Here is a 17,169-nt window from a genome sequence, read left to right as displayed (position 1 = left end):
ACAAGTAAATAGACATGATTGTGACCATAAGTAAGAATGCCTGGAATAGTGATTTGGAAAGAAATAACACATAGATGATAGTAAATGAAGTGAATGGCTGAGGCAAAATAGATTATTGAAGGTCAACAGATGGGGAGGTCAAAGAACGGACAGTCCAGATATGGAAGGGTGGTCTGTGAAAATAATGATCACACCCAACATGATGATAAAATTTGAAGCATAAAGGAAGGCTGTGTAAGTCAAGTATCTAATTTTTGATAAATGAGGGAGAATGACAAGAACATCAAGATACAAATAGCATGAACCTTTTAAAAAGTACATAAGATCTTTTACAGAATCAAGTAGTAATAATAATCTGGAGTAAAGGAGAGCATTAAGAATGATATTTGGATTTTGAAAGAATAATCACTTGCATGTGGTAAAGGGAAGGTATGCCTTCTTTGAAGAACCAGGTTTCAGTTATGGAAGATAGGGAAGGAATACTTGGGAAAAGGTTGACAGTAAAGGGAAGTGTGCTGCTTGTAGACAGGCAGGGCCAGGGAGGGAATGGAGAAAACAGTCCTGTAGAGTATTAGGGCAATGGCAAGCTGCGAGTGGGCAAGTAATAGGGAGTGGGAAGAGGCGGGTGGAGCTCTTGCTTTGAATGTTGACGGTAATGAATGCAAGATTGAGTATCCTGTAAGATTTAATCTGTGATTTTGAGGAGGTTGGATTCTTGGCCCATTGATCAGAGGACACACTCAAACTGAGTAAGTAGTTATTGCTCTTGCAGTAAATGTTGGTAGCTGCACTTATACAGCTTGAAGTTGGGAAGCAGGCCAGGTAGTGATGCCATCAACTAAAGACATCAAGGCTATGGTAGAAGCATGGCCTATCATTAAAAACTTTAAACATTCAGCCTTACTTTTGAGGACTAAATTCAACTCGGTCACGTTTTATCTTTTAAATACACTGTTGGATTCAATTTGCTAATATTTTATTTAGAATTTTTGCATCCAAATGAATAAGCGACATTAGCCTGTGATTTCCCTTTCTCATTAACTTTTTCCAGTTTTGGAATATTACACTATCAAGATTACATTAATGTAAATGAGTTGGTGATTATTCTCTCTGTTTCTATACTCTGGAAAAGCCTCTATAAAATGATCTTATTTTTGTCAGTTTGACAGAATTGACTTTTAAATACATCTGGATCTGGGTAATATTTTGTAACTATTTTTCCGGTTTCTTTGCTTTTACAGGATTATTTAGACTTTCTGTTTTTCTTATGTCAATTCTGGTAAGTTATATTTTTCTAGAAAATTTTCCATTTTGTATGTTTTCAAACTTTTTGGCATTAAATCATTCATAATGTTTTGTATTTTTTTAACCTCAGCTATTTGTATATGTGTTTTTAAAAATTCCTCACATTTATTTATGTTCCTTTCTTGCCATCAATTTGGCAGATATTTCTCTATTCTCTTTATCTTTTTAAAGAATAACTTGAGTGAGGCTTTGTGGATTCTGTCTCTAGATAGAATTTATATTTTATTGATTTCTGCTATTTCCTCATTTTTCTACTTTGTTGGTTTGCTTTATTTTTTTAGCTTTTAAGTTGAACACTTAGGTCACTTTTTTCCCTTCTCTTGTAATTTATGTTTTGAAGCATAAAATTTTCCTGGATATAGCCTTTTCCTGGTTCTATCCCAGAAATTTTGATAAAGCATTTTTATTTTTCAGTTTTAATAATTTCAATTTACAGTATAATTGCATTCCTTGGCACAGCATTTACTTAGTAGTGTGTGTGTGTGTGTGTGTGTGTGTGTGTGTATATATATATACATATATATATATAACTGGTAACAAATACATATTTGTGATTAATTTTTATTTAATTTCATTCTCTTCCTAAAATGTAATCTAACTTATAATGTCCTAATTTATTAACGTTTGAAAATCTTTGTGTGCTAGAGGGGGAAGAACAGTTAGTTTGCTGATTACTGATTGCAGTATTTTATATATTTCCCTTAGATAAAGCTTGTTGATCATGTGGTTAATATCTACATTGATAAGTTTTTGTTGATATCCTAATCTATTAAGGATTGCAAGAACTGTACTGAAATCTCTGATGGTGCATTAGGCATTTTCTTCCTGTATTCTATCAATTTGTGCTGTGATATTTTATGACATTTTATTAGGTATATATATGTTTAAATTTTTTTTTACTTTCTATAATTTATTTTTTATAATTTACATCCAAGTTAGTTAGCATATGGTGCAACAGTGATTTCAGGAGTAGATTCCTTAAGCCCCTTACCCATTTATTTAGCCCATCCCACCACCCATAACCCCTCGAGCAACTCCTCTGTTCTCTATATTTATGAGTTTCTTATGTTTGGTCCCCCTCCCTGTTTTTATATTATTTTTGCTTCCCTTCTCTTATGTTCATCTGTTTTGTATCTTAAAGTCCTCTTATGAGTGAAGTCATATGGTATTTGTCTTTCTCTGACTGATTAATTTCACTTAGCATAATACCCTCTAGTTCCATCCATGAAGTTGCAAATGGCAAGATTTCATTCTTTCTAATTGCTGAGTAATAATCCATTGTGTATATATATATATATATACACACACACACCACATCTTCTTTTTCCATTCATCTGTCAATGGATATTTGGGCTCTTTCCATACTTTAGTTATTGTCAATAGTGCTGCTATAAACATTGGTGTGCATGTATCCCTTCGAAACAGCTTACCTGTAATCCTTGGATAAATACCTAGCAGTACAATTTCTGGGTCATAGGTTAGTTCTATTTTTAATTTTTTGATGAACCTCCACACTATTTTCCAGAGTGGTTGCACCAGTTTGCATTCCCTAAGTTTAAAATTGATAGATCTTCCTGGTAAAGGGATTCCATTTCATTATTGTAATGACCATTTCTTATCTAACAGTGCTTTTTCTCTTTAAAATTATTTTCCTGATATTAATTTAGTTATACTTGCTTTTTAAAAAAATATTTTCTTGTTATAGCTTTTCTATCCTTTTACTTCCACTTTTCTGTGTCCCTACACTTTAAATGTACCTGTTTAAAAAGTAAGTACCTGGGTTTTAAAAGAAATCTAAACTGATAATTTGTACCTTTTAGTTAATGAGTTTAAATCATTTGTTTCTTGTTACTATTATTATGTTTGGAACTATTTCTACTTTAAATTTTCACTGTGGAACTGAGAAGGGCAGTAAAATAACTTTAGTTTCAAATGGATAGTAATTCACTGCTATTTCTCCTCAGGAAAAGTCAAATGGTGGTTTAAAAGTTCTTGCTATACATAATTTGGCTGTTGTTGATAGAATTGCTCTAAACATTGGGGTACATGTGCCCCTATGAATCATCACTCCTTTGGATAAATTTCTAGTAGTGCTATTGCTGGGTCATAGGATAATTCTATTTTAATTTTTTGAGGAACCTCTGTTCTCCAGAGTAGCTACACCAGTTTGTATTCCCACCAACAGTGCAAGAGGGTTGAAGATGTGGTTTATATATACAATGGAATACAATTTGGCAATGAGAAAGAATGAAATCTTGCTATTTGCAACAATGTGGATGGAACTGGAGGGTATTGTGTGCTACGTGAAATAAGTCAGTTAGAAAAACACAGATACATGTTTTCATTCATATTGGTTTTGAGAACCTTAACAGATGACCACGGGGGAAGGAAAGGGGAAAAAATTGTTTCAGAGAGGGAGGCAAACCATAAGAGACTCTTAGATGCATAGAACAAAATGAAGGTTGATGGGAGGGGAGAGGGGAAAATGGGTGATGAGTATTGAGGAGGGCACTTATAAGTGATGAATTGTGGGAATCTACTCCCAAAACCAAAAGCACATTATATACACTGTATGTTAGCTAACTTGACAATAAATTAAAATTTAAAAAGTAAAAATAAAAAAATAAAGTTCTCGCCATTCCCCCACCAAAATGAAAACAACAACAAAATAAAAATTTTAAATACATTTTCTCTTTAAATGCACAAAGTAGGAAAATTTATGGGCAAATCACATCTGTATTTATTTTTAATAAATGTGAATGTAATGTACAGCTGTGGTATTACACTTCTAAACTTCTGTGGGACTAACACACTTTATTAGTATTAAGTCTCTAAAATTCAAGTTCACTTTCATGTGTGATTATCAATGCATGTTGAAAGTGCATTAATTTGTTAGAACAGGAACCCTGTAGAGGAGATAATTAGGTTTTGTTAGCAATGAATAAATGTCAGTCTTAAAAATTAATTATTGTTTTTGAGATAACATGATTAAATCAAGCTAGTATATACTCAGGGATTGGACATTATGAGAAATAAAATAGCCTGTGGTGAAGCACCTGGTTTTATGAAAATGATTTTTTAGAAGAATTGTCTTTATACTATGGAAAAATAAACTTCTGAAAGAAACTGACTTTGATACTTGTTATAGATGAGAGCTGTAAAGTTTATGTTTCCTTTAAGTGCTATTGTCCAAATAAGGAATATCTGTAATTGAAAACTGAGAGTATGTGCTATATACCTGAGACTTGTTTTCTCTACCAGGGCCATGGTCACCTCAATAATTTTGGAGTTGTAAGACTTACTGAAGCTTTATCTGGATTCCAGGTAACTTATTTTGTCTTTGAAGAATTGACATATGGACATGAAATATATTAAGACAGATTTTCTAATCTCAGGGAATCCCAAATTTGGTTGATAATGTATGTTTTGTATTGGTAAATACAGTGTATAATGTATTCTAGAGCATAGGCACTAGGATGGGAGCCAAGGTCAGGTTTAGACTCTACGTCTTACTAACAACTGTATAAACCTGGACAAGTTAATTAACCATAATTTAGAGTATGTGTGGGGGGGGCAGACCCTTTCTCAGTATATATGTATATCAAGTCATGATGTTGTATACTTAAAACCTCTTACAATGTTGTCAGTTACACCTCAATAAAGCTGAAAAATAATTGTCTCCATCCTTAGGACATATTAAAATATCGCTGTGTCCGCTTCTTAGGGCAATTATGAGAATCAATGAGATACTGTATGTTATATAGTATAAAATTATATTATACATAATATAAACCATGAAATGGAGAAAGTGTTAAAGAGGTAGGGTTGAGAAATTGGAGGTCTTGAAGAGCATATGCATTGAGAGTGAAAGTAAGAGGAAGAACAGAATGGAGATGAAAGTTTATTTAGCTAATCAGAGGGGCATGAATGGATACTAATTTTTACACTAAAATCCAATATCATCTAGATCCCAGAATATAAGCTCTCCAACATTAATAAATGAAATAAAAATAAGTCCCCATGTCTTTTAATTTTAGGAAGTGTGCTCTCCTAGATTGCAAATCTTTGAGAAGAAAGAATGACTATATCTTACCCATTTTTATCACCCTCTTCCTATGTCTAACATAATTATTTGTATGTATTAAGACACTCAAAACTTGTGGAAAACAAATGTAGATAAAGAAAACAAAGAAAATCAAACTTTTATTATGAGGTAGTTTATGAGATATATTTTAACAGCCAAGTATATGATCATGATTATATTGTCCAAAAATTTCAGTATAAAAGTCCTCAAAATTCAATAGATTTCTTTCTCATATATGTGTTAATGTTTATTTCATACTTCTGTTTTTTAAACTAATTTAACTGATATTTATCATGGTATCTACAGTCAATTTGACATGACAGTTTTGGGGGGATCTCTCATTCAATTCAAATATTTAGAATTTTTAATAAGGTCCTTATATACAGGAATGTGCATGGGGTGTTTGGGATAGATTAATTGCATCCCACTGTCTTCATAAACTAGCTTCTGTTTACATGAGCGTTATCTTTCAGAGCTTGTATCTATTCACTGTGTGTACCATCTTACTTCATAGTTATCTGTTAGTAATAATAACAATGATAACATTTGAGTAATACCTATGTGACAGGCACTAGTCTAAGTAATTTACATGATTTACTCACTTTTTCCTCACAGCCCAGTGGGGACGTGCTATGATTATCCTTATTTGACAGATGAGGAAACAGGTACAGAGAGGTTAACTAACTTACCCAAGATCATGGAATTAACCCAGATAGTCTGGCACCGGTTCTCAGGCTATTAACCACCACTACTAATACAGACATGGAAATAGATGCAAATATAGCTAAGTATTTACTTTCTCTATCGTAAGCTCCTTAAGGTCAAGAACACTACATGGCACATTGCAGCCTATCCATTGATATTTCATGAACAAATGAATGAATAAGCTTCTCACTTCCTAAGATAATTTTGTTGTTCCTTAAAAGTTTCCTATTATTTTAATATTACTTTACAAACGGACACTCTTGGCTTTTTCAAAGCTATTACCATTATTATTTGAGCAGTTTGTTATGAGGCATGTTATGGCATTTTAAACCTTTACATTTAAACTTCATTCTTTTGCTGAGACAAAAATGATCTCTTCTTTTCCTCCAGCCAAACATAATAGCAGAATGAGTGTTTACACGAAGGTAGTTTGTAATCCAGGATTTCTGCAGCAGCGGGTTTCAAATATTCTAGTCAAATCCTGCCTTTTGTCCAATTCTTTCTGATGAGTGTTACCATCAAAGCTGCATTCTGGCATCCATTAGTCACCAAGTGCTTATTTTGAGAATGGTTGCTATCATCACTTACTCCCTACACAGGTGCCACCTAGTTACTTTTGTTTTGGCAATTATGGGTTAAATACATTCCTAGGTTCAGTCCTGCTTAAGCTTGCTAGGTCTCTATTTTAAATGCACAGTTGATACAAGAATAAAGCTTTTATTGAGGGAATCTTTCAAAGCACTCATCTTTATTCTTCTTTTTAATGGATGAAACTTCTTTCCTTGCTTAGCTCTGCTTTTCTACCCCTGGCCTACAGAGCTGTACCACATTGTAGTTAATAATGACTAGTGATTGAGAACTTATATTCTAGTCTTAAAATATTGTATTATTTAAAGATACCCAATGACTATAATTCCTTGCCTTGTCATCATCTTTTTAAGTATTTACTTCCAGCTCATGGAATTAATGTCAATCTAAAGAGTCATTCCACTAAGGAGTTTTTTCATTATAAATATCTCATATGAAGATCCTAGTTTTTTTGTTAGTTTGTTTTTGCTATGGCTTTTTGAGTCCATTAATTTCCTAACAGAGAACTCCATAAAGGATTAATAAATTTGCTAGCAATTGTTTGATAGGAGGAAACATGTTGAACTATTTTTTTAAGTTTCTTATTTTATATGTAATTGCCCTGCATGTCTCTTTCCTAGCAACTTTTCCTCCTTGTGATATGTCTAGAATTCACCAGCTTAGAAACAGGCCAGAAGATATTTAAAATGCCTTTCCCAATTTATAAAGAGAAATAGAAGCTGGAATTTTAGATTCATTAAAAGAAAGTAGCTGTTGCAATGACTATATGTTAGGGACTTGTCAATGTATGCTGGTCATAGTTATGAATTCTGTGTTACCCATATTTGTATCATCAATATCTACAACAGTTACAAACCTTATTTTTCTTTCCCATTCTTTTTCTCCTTTATTCTCTTTCTCAGTTGAGACATGGGATTTTGTAGCCTAGGAGAGAGATGAAGGTAGAAATGTGAATTTGAAAGTGATCTGAATATAATGTGATATTTAAGATGAAGGACAGAAGGGGGTTACCTAGGATGAGTGTTTGGAGAAGAAGACTATTTCTACTTAAATAAAATAGTCAGCAGGATAGAAAGCAAACAAGTGGAGTGTGTTTTCAAAGAAGCAAAAGAAGTGACTCAGAAAGAGGGGAGGTGGTCAGCTCTGACATATGTTTATAGGAGATAAGAATAAAATAAAGAATAAGAATTGGCTACTAACTTTGACAAGATGACTACTACTATAAGTAGAGTGTTTGAGACAAAGGCTGGACGGGAGTGGGATGAAAAAAAATGGAAATGAAGACAAAGGTGTTGGCTGTAGATAGTTCCTTTCAGAGACATGATTGTATAGGAAAGCAGGGAACTGAGGAATACCTGGAAATTTTAAATTATAGTTGGGTATATTTTAAATAGTGGTCAATTTAAAAATTCATTTACAAGCCAATATGAATAGTATGACATAGAAAGAGTAAAACATGATGAAATGAGAGGGGAAATACTTGCAGGAGAAAAATGACTATGGGTGAGAAGGTTGGCTCTACTGTTCAGTTTGGTCATGGGTCTTAGCTGCACAGACACTTGCATTATGACATCAGTGGAAACTGTGTACATGCAGGTGTACATTTTAGCTTGGTGATGGAAAGGTGAGGTAGGGCTCATCGGATACATTCTATTTCCTCAGTTAAATATGAAGAAGATGAAGGGCTTGAAGTGAGGGGAAAGATTATAAAAGACTTAAGGAATGAGAATCTATAAAGTCTTCATTTAGGATAGTGGAGACTAGAACTTTTAACAAATGTCTGATTTGAACATTGGTCCACCAGGGGAAAATAGGCAAACCTGTTTTAAGCACATTTCCCACAGGGAGCCAATTTTTGATGATTTATCAAGCACTATGTCTTCAAATATGGGCCTTAGCACTTCAACTCTCACACACCATTATTTCCTCCAGTGATTCAGATCCCTAAAAGTTTCTTTATCTTCCTGATCAGCTCATTCATGCATTTAAAAACATTTTTCAAATTATATTTCATTTTGCATTTCCATTTGTTTGTGTAGGAGGAGAGTTTTGCAAGTGCTTTCAAGGGAAATAGAAGTACATCTTGTCTGAACTTCAGTTTCGTCATTTATAAAGTGGAATAATACTATCCACTTGTGGAATTGTGGTTAAGAATTAGACATTATAGGGGCACCTCGGTGGTTCACTTGGATAAGCATCTGACTCTTGATTTTTGGCTCAGGTCATGATCTCCCAGTTCATGGGATTGCGCCCTGCATTGGGCTCCTTGCTGACAGCGTGGAGCCTGCTTGGGATTCTTTCTCTCCATGTCTCTCTCTCGGCCCCACCCCTGCTCACATGCACACACGTGTTCTCTCTCTCAAAATAGATAAATAAACATTTAAAAAAAGAATTAGGGGGTGCAAGGTGGCTCAGTCAGTTAAGCGCTTGCCTTTAGCTGAGATCGTGAGCTCACAGTTCATGGGTTTGGGCCTCACAACGAGCTGACAGCTCAGAGCCTGAAGCCTGCTTGGGATTCTGTGCCTCCCTCTCCCTCTGCCCCTCCCCCACTCACTTAAATAAACTCTCTTAAAACTAAATAAACATTAAAAAATTTAAAAAAGGATTAGACATTATATGTATAATATGCTTGCCCATAAAAACAAAAATTAAAAAATGATAGTTGTATAGTTGTAATTGTTCACTACTAGGTATTTTTTTGTCCATAGAATAAAAAGACCTTGCTTCTACTCTGCCCTTTTTCCTAAACAAGGTTAGCTTTTGAAATTGTATTTTTAAAAAATGCTACTTTTTTTTTACAACTTTAATGTGGCACAATGTTTCTAAGTTTATCTATCTATATATCTATATATTTTACTAAATGATGTTTTTTATATTTTGGGTTATATGATGTTTTTAGAGCCTTGATAATGTAATTCTCAAGAAAGAACAGACTTCAAAATGAAAAACTTATTTCCTTGTGAGACTTTATTCTTATCACACTTGCAAAATTATAATTGATAGTGTAATTTGAAAGCCCAGATAATAACACTGAGGAACAAACAAGGAGTAAAAATGCCAACACACAATTTGAAAGGGATTTTGAAAACTGTCATATTATTTGCATTCTCTTTGTCTACAAACATGTGGCAGAAGACTACAATGTTTTATAGTAAAGCCTTATATGCATTTAAGTAACTAAGAAACACTAATTAAATACTTTTAGTATCTATCTTTTCCCCCCTACAAATTAAAATAGCCACGGCCATACTTGGTGTTGTCTAAAGGAATGTGGATAGGGGCCCCTAAGTGGCTCAGTCGGTTAAGCGTTCGACTTTGGTTCAGGTCATGATCTCACGGTTTGTGGGTTTGAGAGGTTTGTGGGTTTGAGCCCCATGTCAGGCTCTGTGCTGACAGCTAGCTCAGAGCCTGGAGCCTTCTTCAGATTCTGTGTCTCCCTCTCTCTCTGACCCTCCCCTGTTCATGCTATCTCTCTCTCTAAGATAAATAAAAACAGTAAAAAATTTTTTTTAAAGGAATGTGACTACTATGAAAATCAGTGTTCAACTTGTAAAGGAGAAGTATGAGATGTTGACATAGTGACTCTTTATTCAATATCTTCCTCCATGTTGGTCTGATCTAGGACATGTATCTCTCTTTCAGGTAGTAATCCGTATTCATTTAGGAAAGACTCCACATCCCCAGCAAAAAATTTTTCTGCAAACTGTTCAGAAACACTAATAAAATTGCTTATGAGTTCCCCACCTTTGTAGATAAGCAGTGTGGGGAGTACATCTGAGGAAAAGCGGTCCCCAGCACCTGTATTAGAAGCTTTTATCTTGCAAAACTTGACCAGAGGGTATTCAGCTGCAAGGCATGTAAAGCTATTATTTAGAGCATCACAGCCCTTAATGCCATTTTCATAAATGTGAACAATAATTGTGGTGATTTTCTGCTCCTTTTCAATAGTTTCCAGGAATTGCTCCCCAGTTTCTAGCTCATACACAAACCCATATCTAGGCCCGAAACTCAGCTTCTGGTGCATATCCTGCATACACTGTCTCCGGTATTTATGAAGGCGATTTTCATCCTCTTTGTCTTGGTGGATTAGTCCATATTCTTGAATGCTCATCTAGGAATCGACACAAGAAATGACAGAGATCATTCAGTCAGAATTTATATGCTTTAGACACACCAAACCCGTTCTCAACTCAAAGTTTACATTTGCTGTTTTCTCCCCCTCATCCTAACCTCATTCTTGATGTGAAGGCCTACTCCTTCACCACTTTAAAGTCTTTGTTCAAATGTCACCTTCTTTGACTATACCACCTAACAGAATGTCTACCCTATGCTTTCTATTCCTTAATTGGTTTATTTTGCTTCATAGCAATAAATAGTACCTGAGATTCTTTTATTTATTTAACACTAGTTTTTAATAACTGATAGGTCCCATGGGGCAGGAGTTTTGTCTCATTCATCACTTTTCACTATCTGCTGTGGTGTCTGCCATATAATAGGAGCTCAGCAACTATTTCATGATTAGAGCATACCTAAATATTGCTGAATAGAGTTGAGCTGCGAGATGATCACAATCTTGGTAAGAAATGTGCCACTGAACTACCCATCACTTTGGGTGAAAAAATCCTAGCAAGTTCTATTCTGGAATGGCTTTCATAAAAAATAAAAAAGGTACACACACACACACACACACACACACACACACACACACACAATCGAAATATATCACCCCAAAAGACCTCTATGTTTCTGATGCAGTCTGTTGAGAATTAATATACAATGAATGATATACACTGGTTTGGAGATGATAATCTACAAAGTGATTTATTCCACAATGGGAATCACTGAATGTGTTTTTAATTAATATGATTACTGTTGTTATTGTTATATAGATAATACATGCTAATTATAAGGATTAAAAAATGGCTTAAACGCTAAAGGAACGAAGGAAGAAATAGTGAAGTTTTCTCACTCTGATACTCTAAGATAATCTCCATTAGAGATAGATCATCTTTTAACATATCACATGGTTGGGGAGGGGAGCCTGGGTGGCTCAGTCAGTTAAGTGTCTGACTTCAACTCAGGTCATGATCTTACCATTCGTGGGTTCCGGCTTCATGTTGGGCTCTGTGCAGACAGCTCAGAGCCTGGAGCCTGCTTCAGATTCTGTGTCTCCCTCTCTCTGCCCCTCCCCCACTCTTACTCTATCTCTCTCTTTCAAAAATGAATAAACGTTAAAAAATTTAAAAAAACATATATCACATGGAACTACACATTATATGACAAGTAAATAAGTAAGATTTTTGTTAATGCTGTTTAAAAAAATCATGATGTCTTTTTAAAAATGTGTTTTATTCTGATTACCTTCTTTTTCCTACTTGGAAAAAGGAATTGAGATATCTCAACTTATCCCTCCTTTTCAAATAACCAATATTGTCAAGTTGGTGAGTGTCTTTCCATACTTTTTTACAAACATGTTCATATAATCATATAAGCCTAAAAACATATACAGTGGTGTGTTTTTTTCCCATTGCTCTAGAGATTGGGACTGTATAAGTTACCCTACTGTGTATCTATCGTATTATAGAACTTCCTGTAAGTCAGCTCATATATTTGTAGTTCATTCTTTTAATAGCTGCTATACATTTTTTAACATGGAATACCTACACAGGCATTCACTTCATTTCCTATTTTTTTGCCAATATAAATAATACTGTAATAACTTTTTTGAAAAAGCTATATTTCTAGGGTGATTCTTTTGAGTCATTTTGACTAAAAACACATTGTAAGTTATTTATTTTTGTTTTCTCCTTACCTTTCTGCTGAATTTTTCTTTTGAGTTTTTGTTATCTCTACTCTGAGTAGACATTTGTCTGAGAATCTCCTTCTTGCTTGGTGGGATTAAATCACTGTCTTCACTCCCTAATTTAAACTTTCTCCAATCATTTATTACTCCTTTGGGCCCTGGAATAAAATAAAAGACAAATTATTTTACTTTTTGTTTTCAAAACAACTATTTATACAATTGAAATTTGTATTAAATATTGCCGTGGGAATAGAACTGTCATCTTCTGCATTGGAAACAAATATCTTGTTTGGGCTAGAAATTTCTGACTGCCCTGCTCATAAAAATGTTTTCTCTAATAAATCTTGTTAAATGGGCTTTGGCTAAGAATTTTTCTGGAACATTTATATCAATGAAAATACAAATTATACACTTTGAACTGTTGGCATAATTTGAGGGTAAATTTATAAAAAATTAGAATGTGGAGAGGAACTAGACAAATAGTACTTTTATGAATAAGAAGGAAGCTTCAGCAGTAAACTAAAATTGGCACCACACTATTAACAAAGGATACTAGGCTTATTAGGGAAATAAATTAAAATGATATAAAGATCCAGAAACAACAATAATAGTAGCACATACAAGACAACCAGTGAGAGTAGACCTGACCTCAATTAATATAACTAATGGCTTTAAGAAAATTATTACATAATCATCCAATCCCTTTAGGATTGTAAGAAACTTTTACAAATGTAGAAAACCTGGGATTTCCAGATTTAGGAAAAATTAATAAAATGAAGGTTAATCCAACTGGAATTCAGATGTTTAGTTGTCTTGATAAATAATCACAGTGTTTGGAAGGTGTAAATTCTTGAAAATATGGAGTTTTAAATATCCTCACTGAAGATTAGCCATACCTATGCTTTTAATATTGTATTATGTATGTGGCTATATTCTCTTTCTCCCACATATTTCCTAATAATTTTTAAATTTATATGATATATTGGGATGCCTGGGTGTCTTGGTCAGTTGAGTGTCTATCTCTTGATTTCAGCTCAGATCTCTTTCCCTTTCTCTCTACCCCTCCCTCCCTTCTCTCTCTCTCTTTCTCACTCTCAAAAATTAATAAATAAAATAAAATAAAAAATAAATTTACATAATATACAATATATGCTTGTAATATAAAGTTACGTATATTAAAAATTATATTCAATCATTGTGTTCTGTTTACTTGTATACTCTTCATCTTCCAGATATGTTTTATGTCTGTACAAAACATGCATGTGTATAGCATATATTTATATGTGTAGAAAAGAGAATCTTTTTCTCTCATTATTTTTACAAGTGGTAGTATATTTTATACACTTTTTCTCACTTGCTTTTATCAATTCATAATATATCTTAGAGATTTTTTTCATATATATACATAAAGAGGTTCTTCCCTTTTTCAAAAATAGAGGCATGGCAATCTATTGTGTAAGTATTAAATTACTTAAATAGTTTCTTATTGATGTATATTGTTGCTTCCACATTTTTTCTATATGATTCTGAGTGAAGAAGTTGCACATACATTTTTTTTCTATCCATGCAGTTCTGTCTATAGGTTATTGTATTAAAATTGCTTGGTCAAAAAGCATATACATTTCTAATTTTGATCTTGCTAAACAAATTTTAAGGAAATTGTGCCAGTTTACACTCCTACAAGTAATATATGAGTATGCCTCTTTCCAAAGTGTGTCATTAAACTTTTTACTCTTACAAACTGTGTCAAAGAAATGTATATCACAATAGTACTAATTTCATAAGTGCTGTTTAAAAATATTTTAAAAACATTTATGTATTTTTGACAGAGAGAGAGAGAGACAGTGTGCAGACATGAGAGGGACAGAGAGAGAAGGGGACACAGAATCTGAAGCAGGTTCCAAGCTCTGAGCTGCCAGCACAGAGCCTGACATGTAGCTCGAACCCACGAACCATGACATGACCTGAGCCAAAACCAAGAGCTGGCTGCTTAACCAATTACACTATCCAGGTATCCCATAAGTGCTATTTTTTATGAGACAGAGAGGTAGAGATCAAACAGGGGAGGGGCAAGTCCTAAGCAGGTTCCATACTGTTAGCACAGAGCCCCATGGGGGTTTGAACTAACAAACTGTGAGCTCATGACCTAAGCCGAAACCAAGAGTCTGGTGCTTAATTAACTGAGCCACACAGGTGTCCCAGTGCTGTTTGTTTGTTTGTTTGTTTGTTTGTTTTAATTGTCTGACCTATCTTTTGTTTATTTGGATGTTGCTTTTTTCTTACTGATTTGTAAGAGCTTTCAGTATATATTAGGATATTAACTTTTTGGCAATTGAATTACAACTGGTTTCCCCAATTTGTTAAATGCTTTTTGGAATTTGCTAATGACTTATCAGATAACAGGCATTCTTTTCCTCCCTCCCTTCCTTCCTTCCTTCCATCTTTCCTCCTTCCCTCTCTCCTCATATTTACAGCTGAATTTATCAATCTTCCTTTATGGTTTCTTGGTTCTGTGCCATACTTAGAAAGGTATTTTCACAGTGTCATTATAAGATGAATTCTCTTGCATTTTGTGAAGTACTCATGTGAATTTGGATCACCTGGATGGCCCAGTCAGTTAAATATCCAACTCTTGATCTCGGCTCAGATCATGATCTCACTGTTAGCTCTGTCCTGATGGTGCAGAGCCTGGTTGGGATTCTGCTCTCCTTTTCTCTGCCCCTCCCTGCTTGTACTCTCTCTCTCTTTCAAAATAAATAAATAAAACTTTAAAAAAAAATTTTAAGTACCCATGTGAATTCATTCAAACTTCTTGCTAAATTTAAAAGCTCCATTTCATATTATTAAAAGAGAGAGGAATGTATTAGTTTATTTTTTAAAATGTTATTTATTATTTTTAATTGAAGTATAGTTGACATAAAATATATTACTTTAGGGTATAAAATATGAGTGAAGAGGCATAAGAGGTACAAACAATTTTTTTTTTCTGAGAGAGAGGGAGAGAGAGAATCCCAAACAGGCCCCCACACTCAACATAGAGCTGGACACAGGGCTTGATCCCATGACTATGAGATCATGACCTGAGCAGAAATCAAGAGTCAGATGCTTAACTGACTGGGCCACCCAGGTGTCCCTACAAACTGAACTGTTAAAGTTGAACCATGCTCTTTGACTTTTAAACTCTTAGTAGAGGCATATATACAGTCATGTACAACTTAACAGATTAGGAAAACAGGCCCTGGGTGAAATGAAGTCTTACATTTTCTGGAGGAATACTGAAATCCATTTAATTTAAGAATGTTTTGGGGCACCTGGGTGGCTCAGTCAGCTAAGCGTCAGACCTCAACTCAGGTCATGACCTCATGGTTCATAGGTTCAAGCCCCGCATCGGGCTTTGGCTGACAGCTCGAAGCCTGGAGCCTGCTTCAGATTCTGTGTCTCCCTCTCTTTCTCTATTGTCTCTGTCTTTCAAAAATAAAATAAAGATTTTTAAAAAAGAATGTTTTTTTTTTCAGATTCAAAAAATTAAAGTTAAAAACTCTACCTTTTGGTCTACTGCTGTTTACAATTGCAAAGAAAGTTCATAGTGGGAGAAATTAGAGAGGAAAGAGCTTAATTATACTGTAGATAGAAAGGTCTTATGATAATTGGGCAGAAAGAAATTCTCAGTATTTAGTGTTTTACTCATTCTTTGAAATCTAAATGAAACTGCTTTAAGAGTATTTGTTTTCACATTCGTTTTTACACTCAAATATTTTTAGATGACTCCATCAAACAATTCAAATATACTACTTAAACTTCACACTGAATAGTAGCCGTAAGAACATTAGAAATCTCCAGATTTAATTTTAATTTAATAATTATGTTTTCTTCTGGATTTGCTTACCTGTATGGGTAGCCTGTCCTTCAAAGTCTTCCTCCAGACTTTGGCTTTTAGCTTCTTCCATTTTAGGGATTAGATTTGATATAATCTATAGCATGAACAAAGAAGTAATAATGTCAGATGAATGCTAGGATGGAGATATATTTTATATCTATATATATATTAGATTCTGTTCTTTTCCTGCCAAGTTCCACAGTAGGCTAAGAGTTATCACTAAGACATAAAGTGTTTAGGATGTTTCTGTCTGCCTTGTAAAGGGACATCAATTTAATGTTTGGATTATTAAAGATATTTTGACCTAAAGATTTTATATAATTCATAGTTTGTTTTTACTTAAAGAGCCTTCAGTTTAAATCTATGTACTTAGGGAAAGTTATGTTACATATTTTTTTATTTTGTTATCAAATATTATATAATTGTATCCCAATATTTTATATAACAACACTTTAAAACTTAGTAATAACTATAAACTTACTGTGAATACTTACTATGTGCAGACATTGTTCCAATTACTTTGTATGTCAAAAATCATTTAGCCATATGTGGGGGAGATAATTGTTAATGCCATTTTACAACTGAGGAAGTTGAAGGACCAGAAGTTTAAGTTACTTGTCCATATTTGCATAGTTAGTGGTGGAGCCAGGTTTGAACCTTGATTTAATTTTAGGGCTAAATCTTAAGTCATTACAGTCTTATGGAAGTTAATATATGATACTAGAGTCATTTTGTCAATATGTTTTGACAAGTCCAACTTCTGAATTGGCATTAAAGATTAATAATCTAAGAAACATTGCTACTCAA

General features: G+C 33.9%; 1 protein-coding gene and 1 long non-coding RNA gene across 2 annotated transcripts; both read right to left on the bottom strand.

Moving 5' to 3' along the window:
* Positions 1 to 4,102: 4,102 nt before the first annotated feature.
* LOC115288135 lies at positions 4,103 to 7,606 on the bottom strand. The gene is made up of 2 exons (XR_003906823.1): positions 7,539 to 7,606; positions 4,103 to 4,211 (listed from the first exon to the last, which is right to left on the bottom strand). It is a non-coding gene; the product is annotated as an uncharacterized LOC115288135 (long non-coding RNA).
* A 2,662-nt stretch (positions 7,607 to 10,268) lies between these two features.
* On the bottom strand, positions 10,269 to 16,432 carry PDC (phosducin). The gene is made up of 3 exons (XM_029933101.1): positions 16,372 to 16,432; positions 12,495 to 12,643; positions 10,269 to 10,793 (listed from the first exon to the last, which is right to left on the bottom strand). Exons 1-3 carry the CDS (start codon positions 16,430 to 16,432, stop codon positions 10,269 to 10,271), a joined length of 735 nt encoding a protein of 244 aa, XP_029788961.1.
* Positions 16,433 to 17,169: the final 737 nt, after the last annotated feature.

This window comes from Suricata suricatta, chromosome 3, assembly GCF_006229205.1.
Source record: "Suricata suricatta isolate VVHF042 chromosome 3, meerkat_22Aug2017_6uvM2_HiC, whole genome shotgun sequence".
Lineage (NCBI taxonomy): Eukaryota > Metazoa > Chordata > Mammalia > Carnivora > Herpestidae > Suricata > Suricata suricatta.
The sequence above is the reverse complement of the archived record's forward strand: the minus strand, read 5'-3'. Positions and strand labels throughout refer to the sequence as shown.

Bases quoted from the DNA above. Each gene is read 5' to 3' on its own strand.
- PDC (XM_029933101.1), bottom strand. From the start codon at position 16,432: ATGGAAGAAGCTAAAAGCCAAAGTCTGGAGGAAGACTTTGAAGGACAG. The intron at 12,644-16,371 runs GTAAGCAAATCC...ATTTTATTCCAG, and splicing joins AGGACAGGCTACCCATACAG to GGCCCAAAGGAGTAATAAAT. The intron at 10,794-12,494 runs GTAAGGAGAAAA...GTCGATTCCTAG, and splicing joins AAGAAAAATTCAGCAGAAAG to ATGAGCATTCAAGAATATGG.